Source organism: Phoca vitulina, unplaced genomic scaffold (genome assembly GCF_004348235.1).
Source record: "Phoca vitulina isolate PV1807 unplaced genomic scaffold, GSC_HSeal_1.0 scaffold20, whole genome shotgun sequence".
Taxonomy (NCBI): Eukaryota; Metazoa; Chordata; class Mammalia; order Carnivora; family Phocidae; genus Phoca; species Phoca vitulina.
This window is the reverse complement of record NW_022589723.1, coordinates 18635675-18657654: the sequence shown is the minus strand read 5'-3', so window position 1 is coordinate 18657654 and position 21980 is coordinate 18635675. Positions and strand designations below refer to the sequence as shown.

General features: G+C 37.3%; 1 protein-coding gene across 5 annotated transcripts in view; it reads left to right on the top strand.

The window, feature by feature from the left end:
• The window catches only part of DMXL2 (Dmx like 2), a 147855-nt gene extending 143523 nt beyond the window's left edge, over positions 1–4332 (top strand). For all 5 annotated transcript variants that reach the window (XM_032417893.1, XM_032417892.1, XM_032417895.1 and 2 more), the window contains 4 exons: positions 721–812; positions 1453–1505; positions 2549–2766; positions 2910–4332. In XM_032417893.1, the coding sequence (XP_032273784.1) occupies positions 721–812; positions 1453–1505; positions 2549–2766; positions 2910–3119 (573 nt within the window). In that variant the 3' untranslated portion in view covers positions 3120–4332. The remainder of the gene's footprint in view (positions 1–720; positions 813–1452; positions 1506–2548; positions 2767–2909) is intronic.
• The last annotated feature ends 17648 nt before the right edge of the window (positions 4333–21980 follow it).

The following is a 21980-nucleotide window of genomic DNA, read 5'->3' as shown; positions in this document are numbered from 1 at the left end:
GAGAATGTCTATTTTAAAATACCTGGACACCCTCCTGGGTCTTTGCCTCCAGATTTCTATTCATTCACTTGATCCAACAAGCAAAGTCATGCCTGCCTCAGTAAATCATTTCCCACAGTGCTGGACCATCTTTAGGAGTGGTTGGGGGCAGCTGTAAGCCCGTAGATAATTGGCAGGACCACTTTTGACCTTGTTTTTATTATTGCTAAAGGTCTTCAAGTGGAAGGAAAGAGATGGTAAGGAAGGTGGATGTTTGCATTTAGGTTACAAAGTTAATTTGACTTGAGCTCTTCACACTGTAGTCTAAGACTACGAGATGGGCATGTAGGAGTTTCCCTCCTTGGGTCATTATTGTTCATTATGATTTATATTATTATGTAAGATTTATTAAATGTATTTGAGATCATTAACAGTGAGTTTGATTGGGCCCTTAATGTAATTAAATGGCTAGGTTAAGTTCATCCTGTTCCTTTGTTAGATAATCTAAAAAAAAAAAAACCCTTTAATTCCATATTTTTTACTATTCCAGTTTTAAAATACCATTGGATATTAGCTAAATAATATGCAAATGATAGCTAATGCTCTTCTCACTTATTCTCTATTCTAGATGTTTAACGATGGTTCTTAGTTCCCGCGTATGCTGCTAGCAGAACTGTGTGTGTGTGATTGCAGATTGTCTGGGGCTTCTAGGTAACATCACTTGCACTTTGTTTCTCATAGAGTTGGCAGTGCCACAGTAAAGCCACAAGTGACTTCGCATTTATCACCTCTTCAAGTCTGGTTGCCACGTCTGGACAGTCCAATGACAATAGGTAGGTTGCCAGAAGCATCATAAGAAATAAGCAGAAAGGTATTCTGCTGCAAAGTATGGACTTTTTTACTTAGTAGAGTTTTTCCACTGCGTGAATACAAAAACTTTGTTACATAATGATCTCAGTTTTCCTTACTAAGAAGAAACAAGTACTCCTAATGTAGACTCTCAATAAGCATATGTAATTATGTTAAAGCTTCCTTTTTTTTTTTTTTTTTTTTTTGCTGTTGACAATGTCTTGAGACTCTGTAGCCACCATGCTGGATATTTTCTTTGACCTGACACTGCTCTCATTGGCAACACATGCCATGAATAAAACCTCTCATTTACTGGCAGTGGTTACCCCTGGGGGTCAGAAGCATCCCTTCTCCCCAGGAAGTTGTGCTTGTTTCCCTGGAGTGGTAATGGAAAAATGAGGGGTTGGGGGATGAGATGGCAGAGACACATGGGACCATGTGAGATAGAACTGTGCGGTTCGAAAAGGATAAACTCTTAGCTTCTATCCTCATCCTAGTTGAGAATCATTGCTTTATGAATACGAGTGAACAAAAAAGATAGTAAGATGCAATGAGTAAAAATATTTGACTTGAAGTCAGTAACAAAAAACACATCATGAACCATTGTTGTGTTTTCTTTATAAGAAATGTATGCCTCTGGGACACACTGATATCACCTGGAAACAGCCTCATTCATGGTGAGTTAAGGTCTGTGATTTTTAGTACACTATGAAGGAATGCTTTCCTGGTTTTATTCTAACCAGTGAGTGTTTATTCATGGGTTATAAATGAGTATCTGGCTATCTTGCTGAGGGTAGCTATCCAGCTAGCATAGAATAGTCTTTATTTTGTATTCTATTTGGAAAATATGACATGGAGATTCCTTTTTAGGAATTAGTTGCAAAGTATTTGAGCTCAGTAGAAAGGAGGTATTTTAAAGAATTATACCTAACTATAAAATAAAAGTTAACCTTATAAGAACAAGAAATACGAACAATGCCACTTAAATATTATTCCTTTTAAGACTGTTTTTCCAATTGGTGTCCAAGAGAGCCCTTTTTCCTGTGATGCTGTTGAGAGAAGGCTCCATGCTCCAGTACATTTGGGTTAAACATAGCTAGGTGGATTCTTTTACAGAAAGATTTTTCAGTCTTTTTTTGTACTGATACACGTTTTGAAAGTATAGTTATTTCTCCATTTTATTTGATTGCAAATTGTTTTTCTGTGAAGAATTAACAACTCTTAAAGATTTACCACATACTGGTTTAAGGCTTTAATTGTATTAAAATGCAGAGGATCTTGGGACGGCTAACTCCTCACCTTGTAACGGGTCATTTTCACACAACTGTAGTTGAGTTTGTGTACCTGACACGAACTTGTGACGAGGCTGTCTGGGCGGGAATGAGGAAAGGGTAGATACTTGTCCTGGTGGGCATTAATGTGCTGGCTGAACGGATCATTGAGAAGCTTGGGCTCCTCTGTACTTCTCGAGAGGCAGCGTAACTGAGCTTGGGCTTAACATTTAAACTTCCTGCATGTGTTTTCATATTGAGATTATGGATAAGAACCTTTTTTCTGTCATTGCTTGGGATCTTTTTTTAATACTTGGATCATGATTACAGAAATTAAAATGAAAAATTTGTCAGTAGTTTCTGTGTTATTTAAATGTACATTTAAACCTTACCAGAATTGTCAGGATAGAAATTCTCTGGGAAAGACGTCTGGTGTTTTCCTTCTTCAGGTTTCACATGCCACGATCATGGCGCCACGGTCCTTCAGTATGCGCCCAAACAGCAGCTCCTAATATCTGGAGGTAGGAAAGGCTGTGTCTGCATTTTTGACATCAGGCAGAGACAGCTGATGCACACATTCCAGGCACATGACTCCGCTATTAAGGCTCTGGCTCTGGATCCTTGCGAGGAATATTTTACTACAGGTTCAGCAGAAGGTAACATAAAGGTGAGTTGGTGCAAGAAGTTGGAAGGTGCTGAATATTATCTGTAGATGCTGTCAAGACTGGGGAACAGAAACTCCCCTGCACTCTTTGGTCTCTTTGTCTTTTCTAACAACTTACCCTTTGTGTTTTTACTCTTTTCCAACAGGTTTGGAGGCTGACGGGCCATGGCCTGATTCATTCGTTCAAAAACGAACACGCTAAGCAGTCCATATTCAGAAACCTTGGGGCTGGCGTCATGCAGATCGACATCATCCCGGGCAACCGGATCTTTTCCTGTGGGGCCGATGGCACACTAAAAACCAGGGTGTTGCCCAGTGCTTTTAACATCCCCAACAGAATTCTTGACATTCTCTAGACTTCAGGATCGGGGCTTTATTTTTATAAACATTTCAATTAAAATACACTGTAGTAACGAATAGGCATTTCTGCTTCCCAAGCAGCTGTTCACACACTGAAAACAATGCAGAGAATCTCTGTGTAGAATCTGAGGCTGACCCAAGCTGAGCGTTGCCCATACAGGTTGGTAGAATGACTGTGCATGTACCTTGTTATCATGCTGACATACTTTAAAACAAAACAAAACCCTAGTGTTGTATGAAGGGTAGTTATTCTTTACAGCCTTTAGCGAACCTGATTCAGAAAACATTTGAGGTTAGAAAGTTAGCCTGTTAGTAAGTTATAATAATGGGAAGGACCTTTATACCAAATTAAGGAGGAACATGTTGCTGGTTCAGGTTTTTCTTCCTAGTCTTACCACTGATGGAAGCATGCCCGCAGGCTCCTGTGTTCAGGGAAGGAGAGTCACAAGGTGTGAGCAGCTCTAGATCACCAGGAACCTTTTCTGCTGTGGCACAGGGAGCAGTGACTAGTTCTCTGCTGGAAGAGGTCATTTCCATTCTTCCCTGCTGATTATTTTTCCTGTTAGTGTTTTTACTGAGCTAGTACTGTAACTTGCAAATGAGTGCAAATTTAAATGCAACGTTTTCCTTACAATTTGCACACTCACATTTTTTTTGGACTGCTAGTTTTTCTATTTAAATATCTGCCTTCATGTTAGGAATGTAATATGTGAACATGACATATTTGTAGTTGACCAAACATACCAGTTTAGTACTTTTTCTTTCAGGGTTAAACACCCGCCACATTTAAGGCTATGTTGAAACTACACCAATAGAGCATTTCATATCATAATTTAAATGAATGTTGGGCTTTTTGTGGCCAGTTAATAGTTGATGAGATTGGTGATATTATTTATTACCACAGCCTATTGTATAAACTATGCAGAGTTAAAATATTATTTGCTTATAAATTATTAGCCAGTGTTGTCATATTTTGATGTACCTCCTTGGTTATGACCAAAAAATGTTCTTGAGATATTGAAACCAATGTCTGTGTGTTTAAATGTTTACCAGCAAATTGTCTCATCATGTTAATGAGAATGTTTAATGCCTGTGTGGTAAATAGTAAAATATAATGGCATAAAAGCACCTTTCTCTGAAGGCGATGTGATGTTCGGGCTGTGAAATACATATGTAAAAGAAAAATAAATGTTATTTGTTAGAGTTTTACCTTAGTTTGGTCTGGCCTTCTTTAAAAGTATTTTTAACTACTTACCATTTTAAATTTGAGTAAATCTTTGACTGTTAAAAGAATTTTTAAGCTACTAGGCTCTTCATTTATTCACAGATATTTACTGAGTACTTTCTGTAGCAGAAGCCATTCTAGGAAATGGGATGCAGTGGTGAGCCAGACAGAAGGCACTCAGCACTGGGATTTAGTTGGGTAAGAACTAACGTGACTGTACCTTGTCTCGCTTATTGAATTAAATGCTGATTTTGGTGCTGACCCTGGTGAAGGAGCTGAGCTGGGAATAGTGCTTATGTGGAGTCAAGGTGAGGGAAGGAGGATGTCTGAATACATAGAAACACAAATTTGACAAAAAGTACAAATATATACATACACTTACCACAGTTTAGTATGCAGTAACCTGTGTGTGTTGCATCTTCTCCATCTTTGTATCTATTATACTAAAGTAGTACAGCCAATTCAGATGATCTGCAAGAGAATAGAATTTTGAAACAAATTCAGACTTTTGCAGTAGCTGCCACCTTCTTTGAGCTGTTGCTTTACAGTAATCTGGCATATGTCATAATACTTTGTTTTTAAAAAGTTTCAAATACATTTTTATAAGTTCTAGGTTTGTAAAAAAAGTGAGCCAATACTCGAGTTTCCATTTACTCCCCACCCCCCACCCCCCGCCGTTTCCCTTACTAAGGTTTTGCATTTGTGTGATATTTGTTAGTACTAATGAACCAGTACTGGTGCATTAACTAAAGTCTGTGGATTATATTACGCTTCACCCTTTGTGCTGTACAGTTCAGTGGGTTTTAGCAAATGTATAATATCATGTATCCATTACAGAATCATACAGAATAGTCTTCATTGCCCTGCAAGTCCCCTGTGTTCATCTGTTCATTCCTCCCATTTCCCCCAATCCCTGGCAGTCACTGATCTCTCTACTGCCTTTCCTGGAACGTCCTATACGATTGGAATCCTATACGATGCAGCCATTTCAGATTGTCTTCTTGCACTGAGCAATATGCATTAAAGTTCTTTCCTCTTTCTCTGGCTTGGTAACTCATTTTTTGAAATCACTGAATATTCCATCTATGAATATCCTGGTTTGTCCATTCACCTTTCAAGGACATCTTGATTGCTTCCAGTTTTTCAAGGTGCTATAAACATTTGTCTGCAGGTTTGTGTGTAGACCTAAGTTTTCAGCTCTGTTGGGTAAATACCCAAGAGTGAGATTGCTTGATCTTATGGTAAGACTGTTTAGCTCTGTGAAAACCTGCCAAACTGTTTTCCAAAGTGACTGCACCAATTTGTATTCCTACCAACAGTGAAGGAATTCTGTTGAGAGTTCCTGAATTCTGAGAGGTCCTGTTTGACATCCTCATCAGCATTTGGTGTTGTCAGTGTTTGGGATTTTAGCCATTATAGAAGACATTACAGTGGTATCTCATTGTTTCAGTTTGCAGTTCCCTAATGATACAGGATGTTAAACATCTTTTCATCTGTGTGTTTTCTTTGGTGAGGTGTCTCTCCAGCTCTTTTGCCCATTTTTTAATTGGGTGGTTCTCTGTTGAGTTTTAAGAATTCTTCATGTATCTAGAATGCAAATTATTTTATCAGGTATGTATTTAGCCAATATTTTCTTCCAGTCTGGGGCTTAGCTTTTCATTCCCTGAAGGGTGTCTTTTGCAGAGCATAAGTTTTTAATTTTAATAAATTCCAACTCCTGTTTTGCTTTCACGTATCATGGTTTTGCTGTTATGTGTAAAAACCGATAAAAAAACCCGAACAATGTCAACTAGATTACCTGCTTTCTCATCTTCTAGAGTTTTTATATTTAGGTCTATGATCCATTTTGAATTGTTTTTAAAGACCTGTGTCTAGATTCATTTTTCTGCTTGTGAATGTCCAGTTGTTCTCACACTTTTGGAAAGACTAATCTTTCTTTCTCCACTGAATTGTCTTTGCTCCTTTGTCAAAGATCAGTTGACTGTATTGGTGTAGACCCATTTCTGGACTCTATTCTGCTGATCTATTTGTTCTTTTGCCAGTACCATACTGTCTTGATTACTATAGCTGTGTAGTAAATCTTGAAGCATTTTCTGCACCTATTGATTTATCTGTGATTTTTTTTCTTTAGCCTACTGGTATGATAGATTATGTTAATTGATTTTTAAACATTGAACCAGTCTTACAAAAAAACTAGAATAAATCTCAATCATGGTTTATAATTCTTTGTATGCGTTTCTGGATTCAGTTTGCTAATATTTTATTGAAGATTTTTTCCTCTTTGCAAAATAGAGAAATCCGTCTGTAGTTTTCCTGTCTTGTAACGTCTTTAGCTGGTTTGGTATTAGATTAAGACTGGCTTCATAGAATGAGTTCAGAAGTAGCTCTGTTTCAGTTTTCTCAAAGATTTTAAATAATAGGTCTCATTTCTTCAAATATTTGATAGGATTCACCAATGAAACCATCTGGGCCTGGGGCTTTCCTTTTGGAAGGTTATTAATTGTTGATTCTATTTCTTTAATAGATATAAGCCTATTAAACAGATACTTCTTTCTCATTTTGTGAGTTCTGGTACGTCATATCTTTCAAAGAATAGGTCCATTTCATCTAAATTATCAATTTTGTGGGCATAGGTTCTTAATATTTATTTTCTTTTTAATATACATGGGATCAGTAATGAGGACCCCTCTTTCATTTCTGATATTAGTATTGTGTCTTTTATTTTCTCAGCCTAGCTACAGCTTTATCATTTTTTTTAAAAAAGATTTTTTTAAGTAATCTCTACACTCAGCCTGGGGCTCGATCTCATAACCCTGAGATCAAGAGTTGCACACTCCACTGACTGAGCTAGCCAGGTGCCCCTACAGGTTTATCATTTTAATTGAATTTTTCCAAGAGCCAGCTTTTGGTTTTGTTCACTTTCTCTATTGATTTCCTGTTTTTAATTTCACTGACCTCTATGCTAATTTTTATTTTTCTTCTACTTTTGATTTGCTCTTATTTTTGTAGTTTCCTAAAGTAGAAACTTAGATAACTGATTTTAGATCTTTTTTTTTAATCAATGCATTCAGTGCTGTAAATTTCCCTCTAAAAGCAATGCTTTTGCCAAGCCCCACAAATTTTGATGTTATGTTTTCATTTGCATTGAGTCCAACATATTTACTCTCTTTTGAGACTTCTTTGAGTTGTGGTATTTAGAAGTGTGTTTAATCTCAAATATTTTAGAATTTTCCACCTATCTTTGTCATTGACTTCTAATTCAACTTCATTTTAGTCTGAGAGCATACTCTGCTTGATCTCTATACACTGACATTTGTTAAGGTGTGATTTACAACCCAAAATTTATCTTAGTAAATGTTCCATTTTTACTTGAGAAGAATGTGTATTGTTGTTAGATGATCTAATTTTTAAGTGTCAATTAGGTCCAGTATTGGTGGTGCTGTTAAGTTCAACTATATTCTTACTGATTTTTCTGTCAATTACTGATAAAGGGGTGAAGCCTCCAACTATAGTAGTGGATTTAGCAACTTCTCCTTTCACTTCTGTTAGTTTTTGCCTCCTATATTTAGATGCTGTGCTGTTAGGCATGTTCATGTCAAGGACCATGGACTCCTTTAGCATGTCATGTTTCTCTTTATTCTTACCATTTTACTTGTTACATAGTCGGCTTTGTCTGAAATTAATAAAGCTGCTTTAGCTTTCTTTTGATTTGTGTTAGCATGGTTTAGCTTTCTCTCTTTTAATTGATCTGTAGTTTTATATTTTAAGTGGATCTTGGTGTTTGTTTAATCCTAGCTGTCTTATTGATTTACAGTTTACCTTTAAAGTGAGTATTGATACCATTGTATTAGTATCTATTATGTTCATAACTTTGTTGCACTTTTATCATACTCTTTTTGCCTTCTGATTTTAATTGAGCATTTTAAATTATTCCATTTTATTTTCTCTTGTTATATCAATTATACTTTTTAAAAAGGAGTTTAAGAGTTGTCCTAGAGTTTGCAGTGTACTTTTAAAACTAATCTAAGCTATTTTCAGGTAATCTTACACCACAGCATAGGGAGTGCAGGGACATTATAATACAGGACTCCCAGCTGCTCCCTCCCATCACTGTAACACTGCTCTGATTTATTTCCTTGTCTGTAATCCCGATACATTGCCACTTACTTCGAAAAGTTACCTGTTAGATCAATTATGAATATGAAAAAAAAGTTTCATTTTACCTTCACATTTCTTTTCTAATGCTCTTTCATTCTCGATGTAGATGTTTCTGCCCCATATAATTTTCCATCTCTCTGAAGAACTTCTTTTAACATTTCTTGTAAGGCAGGCCTACTGGCAAAAGAGTCTCAGTTTTTACTGATATGAGAAAGTCCTTTCTTCACTTGGAAGGATAACTTTACTGGATACAGAATTCTATAGAATTCCACCCCCTACCCCACCAACGCTTTAAATAGTTCATTCTTTTCTTCCTTCCATGGTTTCTGAAAAGGAGTATGACATAATTCTTATTCTTATTCCTCTACTTACCTTAAGAAGTTGGTGGGCTTCTGATGGCAAGACCCACAAACATGTGGAGTCCATTAAAAACTCCAGGAGTTTTTAACTTGCAAGCTGGTCCATACTGAGCCTCCAGGAATTTCTTAATTACCTTTTAAGTCCTACCAGTGATTGGCTCTATCAGCTTCAGCTCGAAGTAGGCTGTCATTCCCTGTATCTGCAGCTCTCTTCAGTGTTTGGAGTGGCAGTTTACCCTGGGTTTTCACATCCAGACTCTAATGGATCTAAGAAAATATGTTGACTTTATATTCTGTGCTTTTTTCTTAAGATAAGGACAGGAATGATGACTTCCAAGCTCTGCACATTCAGGCTGAGACTGGAAGTTCTACTTCGTGTTTTTATAAGCATTATAAACTGTTTTTATAACTAAAATTTTACTGTGCCATGGTATAATTTATATAAAGTTAAATTTGCATGAGTCAATGTTACGTACCCAGAGTACTTATATATTTGGGCTCCACTGGAAATTTTAGAGGATATTGTGATGTAATTATGATGGTATTTTCTCCAGAGAAATGATGATTATTTATGGATTACTTGCTGTACACTAGCCCTGGGCTAAGCAACTTACATAGATTATCTCACTCCCAAAACAAACCTATGAAGCATTATGTCTATTAGAGATAATGCATTTTTAAAATCCCTATTTTTCAAATGAAAATAGTTTGAGACTTAGAGAATTAATTTAACTCAGTAGTATAAGGATTCTAAATTAGTTTGACTCCAGAGTTCACACCCACTTAACCCTACATTATAAACATTCCCCACAGATTCCCTGAAGCTCCTCACAGAAACATAAGCTAGGCATATATTAGTAGGCAGATCTTTGAACTCCATGGGAGATTCTTTAACATAAGCTATGTGTACACAAAAGCTTAGCACCTGAAGCAGGCAAAAACAAATCAAAAACCTTTGACTTACCTCCTACCCAAAACTCAAATCTGAGTCTTGGCTCCTATGTTGCTCCAGAGTAAAGGAGAGTATACACAATGATGAGAAGAGCCAGAGGGAAAAAGCTTGTGAGATTTTATTATCCCAATCCCTAAAGATAAATTGGCTCAGCTCCCCACCCAGGGTAGATTTCAAGCCTAAATGCTCTGAGAGAGGGATTTCAAAAGGAGGGAGAGAACTTTCTACTGTCAAAGCAGTAAGAAGTTCTAGATTTACCTGCTTACCTGAAACAAACAAAAAATATACAAAACAATGGTTCTCAAGACATAGAACATCAGGCAGTGGAGGACAGGGATCCCTCAGAGGTGAGCATTATTACTGTCCCAACTTATTACCTGAAGAAAATGTTCAGGCCACAAACAAGGAGGGAAAACCAGGCAAAGCTTGATGGTCTGTCTCAGTTAACAAATAGAACTGGGCATCTGGGGAGTGCAAGATAGAGTGGGCTGAGAAGAGGGCTATGAGAGAGGTCTGTAAAATTTCCTCTTCATGTATTCAGCTGAACATGAGTCAGTGCATCTTTAGGAGAAAACTACTGGTGGCCAGGAAAAGAACCACCTGAAAGGATGAGAAGAAACAATTGAATCACACTAAGCTAGAAATAGTTCATACTCTAACCAACCAACCAGGAAACCTCATAATTCACAGGGCGTTAGGTACTCATAAGAGTTTTGCTGCAGTGGGGTGCCTGGGTGGCTCAGTCGGTTGAGCTTCTGCCTTCTGCTCAGGTCATGATCTTGGGGTCCTGGGATTGAGCCCCACGTTGGGCTCTCTGCTGAGCAGGGAGTCTGCTTCTCCCTCTCACTCTCCCTCTGTGCTCTCTCTCTTAAATAAATAAATAAAATCTCTTTAAAAAAAGAAAAGAAAAAAAGAGTTTTGCTGCAGTAATGGGATGAAATTAGTGAAAGACACTGCTGTAGTCCCACCTAAGAAATCTAAAAAGGAAAGGATTAAGCTATTTTCAAACAAACTACCAACTCAGAACACAGTTCCAGAATATTTATAGGAATACAAAAAGAACCAGCAAGGTAAAATTCACAATGTTTGACATTTAATAAAAATTACCAAGCATGAAAGGAAGTAGGATAATATGAGCCAACTGAGGAGAAAATTCAATCCATCAGAAAATGGTCCAGAAATAACACAGGTGACAGAAAATGATATTAAAATAGTTGTTTTAAATTCATACTATATGTCCAAGAAGAGCTTTAGACATGTTAACTGAAGAGAATAAAGCATTTTTAAAAAATCAAAACTTCTAGAAATAACCTACAGACTGCAATGTTTGAGATGAAAAATACCTGGATGGGATTCACAGATTAAACACTGCAGAAGAAAACAGTACTGACTGTGAAAATATAATAGAAATTCCCAAAAGAAACAAACCCTGGAACAAAGTAAACAGGCTCAGTGAGTTGAAGAAAACCATTAAACAGCTGAATATATGTGTTCTGGGGTTCCTACACAGAATGGGAGTAAAAAATATAATTAAAGAAAGGCTGGGACCCTAAGGGAAGATGGTGGAATAGGAGGACCCTAAGCTCACCTCGTCCCATGGATGCAACTAGGTAACACTCACATCAGCGTAAATAATCCAGAAAATGACCGGAAGACTGGTAGAACAAACTCCACAACTAAAGGTAGAGAGGAGACCACATCAAATAAGGTGGGGAGGGCAAAGATGCGCAACAAACCATGGCCATCCATGGTCTCGAGGGAGCAGGTGGAGCAGAGAAGGCTGATAAACAGACTATCACACTGGGAAGACGAATCCCCATTTCGTTTGGCTTTGAAAGTGAGAGAGGCCAAATCTTGCAAGTTCTTACAACCATGGGATTTAAAGTCTGGAATTTTAAAAATCAGGCTCAGCTCTGGGAGAGCCCTAAGGGCATTAGGAAGTGGAGTCCCCACACTTAAAGGGACAACACAATAAACAGCCAGTGAAAATCCAGCATGGAAGCAGATTGAAAAATGCTGAAGGCAGAAGGGAGAGAGAGTGATTTATTCATCTGAGAATGTGGTCCCAAGAGGCAGGGATCTCAAGGAGACCCCTCCAGGAACAAAGGAGCTGGCATGCACCATTTCCCTCCCCTGCTGCCCCCCTACCCCGTTCACCTGTGGGAACCAGCCCAGCATCGACACTCACTACCTAACTTGCTTACACCAAGCCCTACCTCCCCACCCCGCACTTTGATCTCATTTTCCAAAATGACCAGCACACCCCTTATTAAAATACATCCCTCCTGGCCAGGGACCAAACACTGCCTACAACAGTCAAAGAGAGCCTCTGCAGATGACTGGACTGAAGGAAAAAGCAGCCAGGACTCAATAGCAGAACACACGCAACACACATAGGAAACGCTGAAGCACCAGTCCCTGGAAAACAGGAGACACTGCACTGCAGGGCACTGTAGGACCTCTTCTTCATAAGAGCATTAAACTTCAAGAGCAGGAGACTTAGCTGACTTTCATAACACACAGACACAGAGACAAAATGAAGAGACAGAGAAGTATGTCCCAATGAGAGAACAGGACAAAACCACAGCAAGAGACCTAAGCGAAATGGATATAAGTAAATACGCCTGATAAAGAATTTAAAGTAATGATCATAAAAATACTCACTGGCCTTGAGAAAAATACTGAGGGAAATCAGTAAGACCCTTAACAAAGAGATAAAAAAGAACCAGAGATGAAGAACACAATAAATGAAATTAAAAATACACTTGATGGAATAAATAGCAGGCTAGATGAAGCAGAGAAATGAATTCATGATCTGGAAGATGGAGTAATGGAAATTAATCAAGCCAAGCAAATGAGAGAATAAAGAATTAAGCAAAACAAGAATAGACTTAGGGAACTCAGTGATTCCAGCAAATGTAATAACATTTGCATTAAAGTGATGCCAGAAGAAGAATAGAGAGAAAAGGGGGCAGAACATTTATTTAAAGAAATAATAGCTGAAAACTTCCCTAATTTGAGTAAGGAAACAGATATCTAGATCTAGGCGGCACAGAGATTCCCCTCAACACACACACCAAATCAACTCAGGAGTTCCACACCAAGACACATAGTAATTAAAATGGCAAAAAGTAGTGATAAAGAAAAAAATCTTAAAAGCAGCAAGAGAACAGAAGACAGGTACCTACAAGGGAAAACCCATAAGTCTATCAGGCAATTTTGCTGCAGAAACTTTGAATATATCATGCCACTCCCTTCTGGCCTGCAAAGTGGTGAAAGGAGGGTACTAAATGAGAAAAATATGCAGCCAAGAATACTTCATCCAGCTAGGCTGTCAACTGAAAATAGAAGGAGAAATAAAAAGCTTCCAGGACAAACAGAAAATAAACGAATTTTCAATCACCAAACCAGCCCTACAAGAAATATTGAAAGGGGTCCTCTAAGCAAAGAAAGAGCCCAAAAGTAACATAGACTAGAAAGGAATAGAGACAATATGCAGTATTAGTCACCTTACAGGCAATACAATGGCACTAAATTCATATCTTTCAATAGTTACCCTGAATGTAAATGGGCTAAATGCCCCAATCAAAAGACACAGGGTATCAGATTGGATAAAAAAGCAAGATCCATCAATATGTTGTCTGCAGAAGACTCATTTTAGACCCAAAGACACCTCCAGATTGAAAGTGAGGGGGTGGAAAACAATTTACCATGCTAACGGACATCAAAAGAAACCTGGGGTGGCAATCCTTACATCAGACAAATTAGATTTTAAACCAGAGACTAATAAGAGATGAGGAAGGACACTATATCCTACTTAAAGGGTCTATCCAACAAGATCTAACAATTGTAAATATTTATGCCCCTAAATGGGAGCAGCCAATTATATAAGCCAATTAATAACAAAATCAAAGAAACACATCAACAATAATACAATAATAGTAGGGGACTTTAATACCCCCCTCACTGAAATGGACAGATCATATAACCAAAAGATCAACAAGAAAATAAGGGATTTAAATGACATACTGGATCAGATGGACTTCACAGATATATTCAGAACATTCCATCCCAAAGCAACTGAATACACAATTTTCTCTAGTGCCCATGGAACATTCGCCAGAATAGATCACATCCTGGGTCACAAATCAGGTCTCATCTGGTACCAAAAGATTGGGATCATTCCCTGCATATTTTCGGACCACAATGCTTTGAAACTAGAACTCAATCACAAGAGGAAAGTTGGAAAGAACTCAAATACATGGAGGCTAAAGAGCATCCTACTAAAGAATGAATGGATCAACCAGGAAATTAAAGAAGAATTTAAAAAAATGCATGGAAACAAATGAAAACAAAAACACAACTGTTTAAAACCTTTGGGTGCAGCAAAGGTGGTCCTAAGAGGGAAGTATATAGCAATACAAACCTTTCTCAAGAAACAAGAAAGGTTGGGGCGCCTGGGTGGTTCAGTCGTTAAGCATCTGCCTTCGGCTCAGGTCATGATCCCAGGGTCCTGGGATTGAGCCCTGCATCGGGCTCCCTGCTCTGTGGGAAGCCTGCTTCTCCCTCTCCCACTCCCCCTGCTTGTGTTCCCTCTTCCACTGTGTCTCTCTCTGTCAAATAAATAAATAAAATCTTAAAAAAAACAAAAAACAAAAACAAGAAAGGTAAAATACACAACCTAACACTACACCTAAAGGAGCTAGAGAAATAATAGCAAATAAAGCCTAAACCCAGCAGGAGAAGAAAAATAATAAAGATCAGGGCAGAAATCAATGAAATAGAAACCAAAAGAACAGTAGAACAGATCAACGAAACTAGGAGCTGGTTCTTTGAAAGAATTAATAAGATTGATAAACCCCTGGCCAGACTTATCAAAAAGAAAAGAGAAAGGATCCAAATAAAGTCATGAATGAAAGAAGAGAGATCGCAACCAACACTGAAGAAATACAAACAATTATAAGAACATATTATGAGCAACTATATGCCAGCAAATGAGACAATCTGGAAGAAATGGATGCATTCCTAGAGACTTATAAACTACCAAAACTGAACCAGGAAGAAATAGAAAACCTGAACAGACCCACAACCAGCAAGGAAATTGACACAGTAATCAAAAATCTCCCAGCAAACAAGAGCCCAGGGCCAGATGGTTTCCCAGAGGAATTCTACCAAACATTTAAAGAAGAATTGATACCTATTCTTCTGAAACTGTTCCAAAAAAATAGAAATGGAAGGAAAACTTCCAAACTCATTTTATGAAGCCAACATTACCTTGATCCCAAAACCAGACAAAGACCCCATCAAAAAGGAGATTTACAGACCAATATCCCTGATGAACATGGATGCAAAAATTCTCACCAAAATACTAGCCAATAGGATCCAACAGTACATTAAAAGGATTATTCACCACGACCAAGTGGGATTCATCCCTGGGCTGCAAGTTTGGTTCAACATCTGCAAATCAATGTGATACACTACATTAATAAAAGAAAGGACAAGAACCATAGGATATTCTCAATAGATGCAGAAAAAGCATAGGACAAAGTACAGCGTCCTTTCTTGATTAAAACTCTTCACAGTGTAGGGATAGAGGGTACAAACCTCAATATCATAAAGGCCATCTATGAAAAACCCAGAGTGAATATAATTCTCAATGGGGAAAAACTGAGAGCTTTTCCCCTAAGGTCAGGGGATGTCCACTATCACCACTGCTATTTAACATAGTATTAGAAGTCCTAGCCTCAGCAATCAGACAACAAAAAGAAATAAAAGACATCCGAATCGGCAAAGAAGTCGTCAAACTCTTACTCTTTGCAGATGATATGATACTTTATGTGGAAAACCGAAACGACTCCACCCCAAAACTGCTAGAACTCATACAGGAATTCAGTGAAGTGACAGGATATAAAATCAATGCACAGAAATCAGTTGCATTTATATATACCAACAATAAGACAGAAGAAAGAGAAATTAAGGAGTTGATCCTACTTACAATTGCACCCAAAACCATAAGATATTTAAGAATAAATCTAACCAAAGAGGCAAAGAATCTGTACTCAGAAAACTATAAAATACTCATGAAAGAAATTGAGGAAGACACAAAGAAATGGAAAAACATTCCATGCTCATGGATTGGAAGAAAAAATATTGTGAAAATGTCTATGCTACCTAGAGCAATCTACATATTTAATGCAATCCCTATCAAAATACCATCAACTTTTTTTCAAAGAAATGGAACAAATAATCCTAAAATTTGTATGGAACCAGAAAAGACCCCAAATAGCTGGAGGAATGTTGAAAGAGAAAAGCAAAGCCGGTGGCATCACAATTCCGGACTTCAAGCTCTACTACAAAGCTGTCATCATCAAGACAGTATGGTAGTGGCACAAAAACAGACACATAGATCAATGGAACAGAACAGAGAGCCCAGAAATGGACCCTCAACTCTATGGTCAACTAATCTTTGACAAAGCAGGAAAGAATGTCCAGTGGAAAAAAGACAGTCTCTTCAACAAATGGTGTTGGGAAAACTGGACAGCCACATGCAGAAGAATGAAACTGGACCATTTCCTTACACCACACACAAAAATAGACTCAAAATGGATGAAAGACCTAAATGTGAGACAGGAAACCACCAAAATCCTAGAGAAGAACACAGGCAGCAACCTCTTCGACCTCAGCCACAGCAACTTCTTCCTAGAAACACTGCCAAAGGCAAAGGAAGCAAGGGCAAAAATGAACTATTGGGACTTCATCAAGATAAAAAGCTTTTGTACAGCAAAGGAAACAGTCAACAAAACCAAAAGACAACCGACAGAATGGGAGAAGATATTTGCAAATGACATATCAGATAAAGGGCTAGTATCCAAAGTCTATAAAGAACTTACCAACTCAACACCCAAGGAACAAATAATCCAATCAAGAAATAGGCAGAAGACATGAACAGACATTTCTGCAAAGAAGACATCCGCATGGCCAACAGACACACGAAAAATTGCTCAACATCACCTGGCATCAGGGAAATAAAAATCAAAACCACAATGAGATACCTCCTCACACCAGTCAGAATGGCAAAGTTAACAAGTCAGGAAACGACAGATGTTGGTGAGGATGCAGAGAAAGGGGAACCCTCCTACACTGTTGGTGGGAATGCAAGCTGGTGCAGCCATTCTGGAAAACAGTATGGAGGTTCCTCAAAAAGTTGAAAATAGAGCTACCCTACGACCCAGCAATTGCACTACTGGGTATTTACCCCAAAGATACAAATGTAGTGATCTGAAGGGGCACATGCACCCCAATGTTTATAGCAGCAATGTCCACAATAGCCAAACTGTGGAAAGAGCCAAGATGTCCATCGACAGATGAATGGATAAAGAAGATGTGGTATATATACACAATGGAATATTGTGCAGCCATCAAAAAAAAATGAAATCTTGCCATTTGCAATGACGTGGTTGGAACTAGAGTGTACTATGCTAAGCGAAATAAGTCAATCAGAGAAATAACATGTATCAATTGATCTCACTGATATGAGGAATTATTAATCTCAGGAAACGAACTGAGGGTTGCTGGAGTGGTGGGGGTGGGAGGGATGGGGTGGCTGGGTGATGGACATTGGGGAGGGTATGTGCTATGGTGAGCACTGTGAATTGTGCAAGACTGTTGAATCACAGACCTGTACCTCTGAAACAAATAATACATTATATGTTAATAATAAAAAAAAATATCTGAAAATCCTGCCAAATCTGGCATCGTGAACTAAAAGTGAATTAAAAATTAAAGGATAACAATCAGAAATAAAACAAAGAACAACAAAACCCCTACGTCCCCCAAAAGTCAAAACTTGTTGATTCAAATTCTTTTGTTTGCTTATAATAAAAGCAGTATATTCTCATTGCAGAAAATAATGAGAAAAATCCTATTAGGAACACTCATAATCCCACTAACCCAGAGGTGGGACAAAACTCAAAAAACCACTTTGTGTCTCAGTTTCAAATCCTTCTCTGTGCAAGTACACAGACACACACGCACATACACACATGCGCTGGTATTAGTGAATGCTCTTTTTGTACCTTAGTTTTATATCCATATTGTGTTCTATTTTCTGGATAAATCATAACTTAGTTAACCAGTCTCCTTTTTTAAGACATTAAAAATTATTTCCAGCTTCTCCCTAATTCATATAACACAGGGCATGTATAATTGGCTGAAAATCAATTAGAAATAAGAAGGCCAAAAAGATTTTACAGCAAAATAATTATCAATATGTGGAAAATCCAATAACTGGGGCTATTCATTGGTGATCAATTTCTCATTTTCTAAAAGAAATTTTCATTTTTTTTTAAAGGATTTTATTTATTTGACAGAGAGATAGAGAGAGAGCAGAGAGGCAGACAGAGGGAGAGGGAGAAGCAGATTCCCCACTGAGCAGGGAGCCTGATGCGGGGCTCGATCCCAGGACCCTGGGATCACGACCTGAGCCGAAGGCAGCGGCTTAATTGACTGAGCCACCCAGGCGCCCCCGAAATTTTCATTTTCACCAGAGTTTTTTATGACCATTACAATAAGAATAGTTAGCTAGAAGTTCTTAGGCCTTTATATGTATCAGTGTCAGAATTTAAACTAGATCAGTCTTAACTGAATGCTTTTTGACTGAGTAGTTTTTAACCACATTGTTGACCACTGGCAAGTAGGCATATTTATAGCACCTTTTCTGACTAACAGGGCCTTTCCTCCTGATCTGTTCATATACAATTAACAAAAGATTTTCATTATTTTCTGTTTTTGCTCTGGTCATATGAATAAAATTCTGTTTCCTTGCTTAAAAACAAAACAAAACAAAGTGCTGAAAGGAAAAATCTTCAGCCAAGAATATTCTATCCAGGCTATCATTCAGAGTAGAAAGAGAGAGAGAGTTTCTGTGGCAAACAAAAACTAAAGGAGTTTATGACCAGTAAAACAGCCCTACAAAAAAATGTTAAAGGGGACTCTTTGAGTGGAAAAGAAAGACCATAAATGGGAGTATGAAAAATAAGTGTATCTGTAAACATCAGTCAAGGGATTCACAAAATAAAAGGATATAAAATAGGACACCATATAACTAAAAGATGAGGGAGGAGAGGAGTAAAGAATGGGTTCAAACTTAAGCAACCATCAACTTTGTATAGACTGCTCTATGCAGAAGATGTTATATACAAAGCTAATGGTAACCACAAATCAAAAATCAGTAATAGATATGCAAAATATAAAGAGAAAGGAATCCAAGTATATCACTAAAGAAAACCAGCAAACCATGAAGGCGAACAAGAAAGGATCAGAGAAAAACTACTGAAACAACCACAAAACAAGTAACAAAATGGCAAAAATACATATGTATCGACAATTACTTTGAGTGTAAATGGACTAAATGCTCCAATCAAAAGACATAGAGTGGCAGAGTGGATAAAAAAAAACAGCAACAACAAAAGACCCATCTATATGCTGCCTACAAGAGACTCATTTCAGACCTAATGACACATGCAGACCAAAAGTGAGGGGATGGAGAAACACTTATGCAAATGAAAGTGAAAAGAAAGCTGGAGTAGCAATACTTGTATCAGACAAAATAAACTTTAAAATGAAGACTGTAACAAGAGACAAAGAAGGCATTATATAATAACAAAGGTGACAATCCAACAAGAAGATATAATAATTATAAATATTTAAAAAATCATTCACCATGATCAATTATAAATTTATAATTTATAAATTATAAATATTTATAATAATTATAAATATTTATGGGGGCACATAATACATAAATCAGTTCATAACAAACATAAAGGAACTAACCGATAGCAATACAATAATAGTAGGGGCCTTTAACACCCCACTTGTATCAATGGACAGATCCTCCAAACAGAAAATAAATATAGTGGCTTTTAATGAGGAATTGAACCAGATGGACTTAACAGATATATTCAGAACATTCCATCCTAAAACAGCAAGAATACACATACTTTTCACATGCACATGGAACATTGTCCAGAATGGATCACTTGGTAGGCCACAAAAGAAGTCTCAACAAATTCAAGAAGATCAAATACATAGTGGTTAAATAATATGCTACTAAACAGTGAATGGGCCAACCAAGAAATTGAAGAGGAAATCAAAAACTCATGGAGACAAATGAAAATGAAAACACAAAGGTCCAAAATCTTTGGGATGCAACAAAAGCTGTTCTGAGAGGGAAGTTTATAGCAATACAGGCCTACTTCAAGAAGCAAGAAAAATCTCAAACAACCAAACCTTACACCTATAGGAGCTGGGAAAAGAATAAACAAAACCCAAAACCAGCAGATGGAAGAAAGTAATAAAGCTTAGAGCTCAAATAAATGATAAATAAATAAAGAATAGGACAGATCAATGAAACCAGGAGCTGGTTCTTTGAAAGGATCAACAAAATAGCTAAATCTTTAGCCAGACTCATAAAAAAAAAAAAAAGAAAAAGGAAAGAGAAAAAGAAAGAAAATGTGAACAAAATCAGAAATGGTGGTGAAATAACAACCAACACCACAGAAATAAAAAAAGGCAAGAGAATGTTATGAGCAATTATATGCTAAAAATTGGACAACCTAGAAGAAATGGATAAATTCCTAGAAACATCTAACTTACCAAAACTGAAGCAGGAAGAAACAGAAAATTTGAACAGACTAATTACCAACAATGAAGTTGAATCAGTAATCAAAAAACTCCAAAACAAAAGTCCAGGACCAGATGTCTTCACAGGTGAATTCTACCAAATATTTAAAAAACAGTTAATACCTATTCTTAAACTATTCAAAAAAAAAAAAAAATACAAGAGAAAGGAAAACTTCCAAATTCATTCTGTGAGGCCAGCATTACCCTGATGCCAAAACCAGGTAAGGACACTACAAATAAAGAGAACTACAGGCCAATATCGCTGAAGAACACAGATCCAAAAATCCTCAAGAAGATATTAGCAAACTGAATCCAACAATATATTTAAAAAATCATTCACCATGATCAAATGGGATTTATTCCTGGGATGCAAGGTGGGTTTAATATTCACAAATCAATCAGTGTGATACCTCACATGGATAAAAACTATGTGACCATTTCAGTAGATGCAGAAAAAGCATTTGACAATGTATACATCCACTCATGATGAAAACCTTCAACAAAGTAGGGTTAGAGGGAACATAGTAAAGGCCATATATGAAAAAGCCACAGCTAACATCATACTCAATGGTAAAAATCTGAGAGCTATTCCCCTAAGATTGGGAACAAGACAAGGATGTCCACTCTCACCACTTTTATTCATCATAATACTGGAAGTCCTAGCCACAGCAGTCAGACAACAAAAAGAAATAAAATGTATCCAAGTCAGCAAGGAGGACTCTTTGCAGATGACATGATACTATAGATAGAAAACCCTAAAGACTACCGAAAAACCACTAGAACGGATACATGAATTCAGTAAGGTCATAGGATACAAAATCAATATATAGCAATCTGTTGCATTTCTATACACTAATAATGAAGTAGCAGAAAGAGAAATCAAGAAAATAATCCCATTTACAACTGCACTAAAAATAATAAAATACCTAGGAATAAACTTAACCAAGGAGTGTCTCTTAGAGACCTGTACTCTGAACACTATAAAACACTGATGAAAGAAACTGAAGATGACACAAACAAATGGAGAGCTAGTCCATGCTCATGGATTGGGAGCACAAATATTATTATAATGTCTATACTACCCAAAGCAATCTACACATTCAGTGCAATCCCATTAAAAATAACACCAACATTTTTCACAGAACTAGAACAAACAATCATAAATTTGTATGGAAACAGAAAAGACCCCAAATAGCCAAAGTCATCTTGAAAAAGAAGAACAAAGCAGGAGACATCACAATCCCAGACGTCAAGGCATATTACAAAATATAATCATCGAGACGGGGTGGTACTGACACAAAAATAGACACGTAGATCAATGGAACAGGAACAGAATAAGGAGCCCAGAAATAAACCCATGATTATATGGTCAAGTAATCTTTGACAAAGCAGGAAAGAATATCCAATGGAAAAAAGTCTCTTCAACAAATGGTGTTGGGAAAACTGGACAGCAACATGCACAATGAAACTGGACCACTTT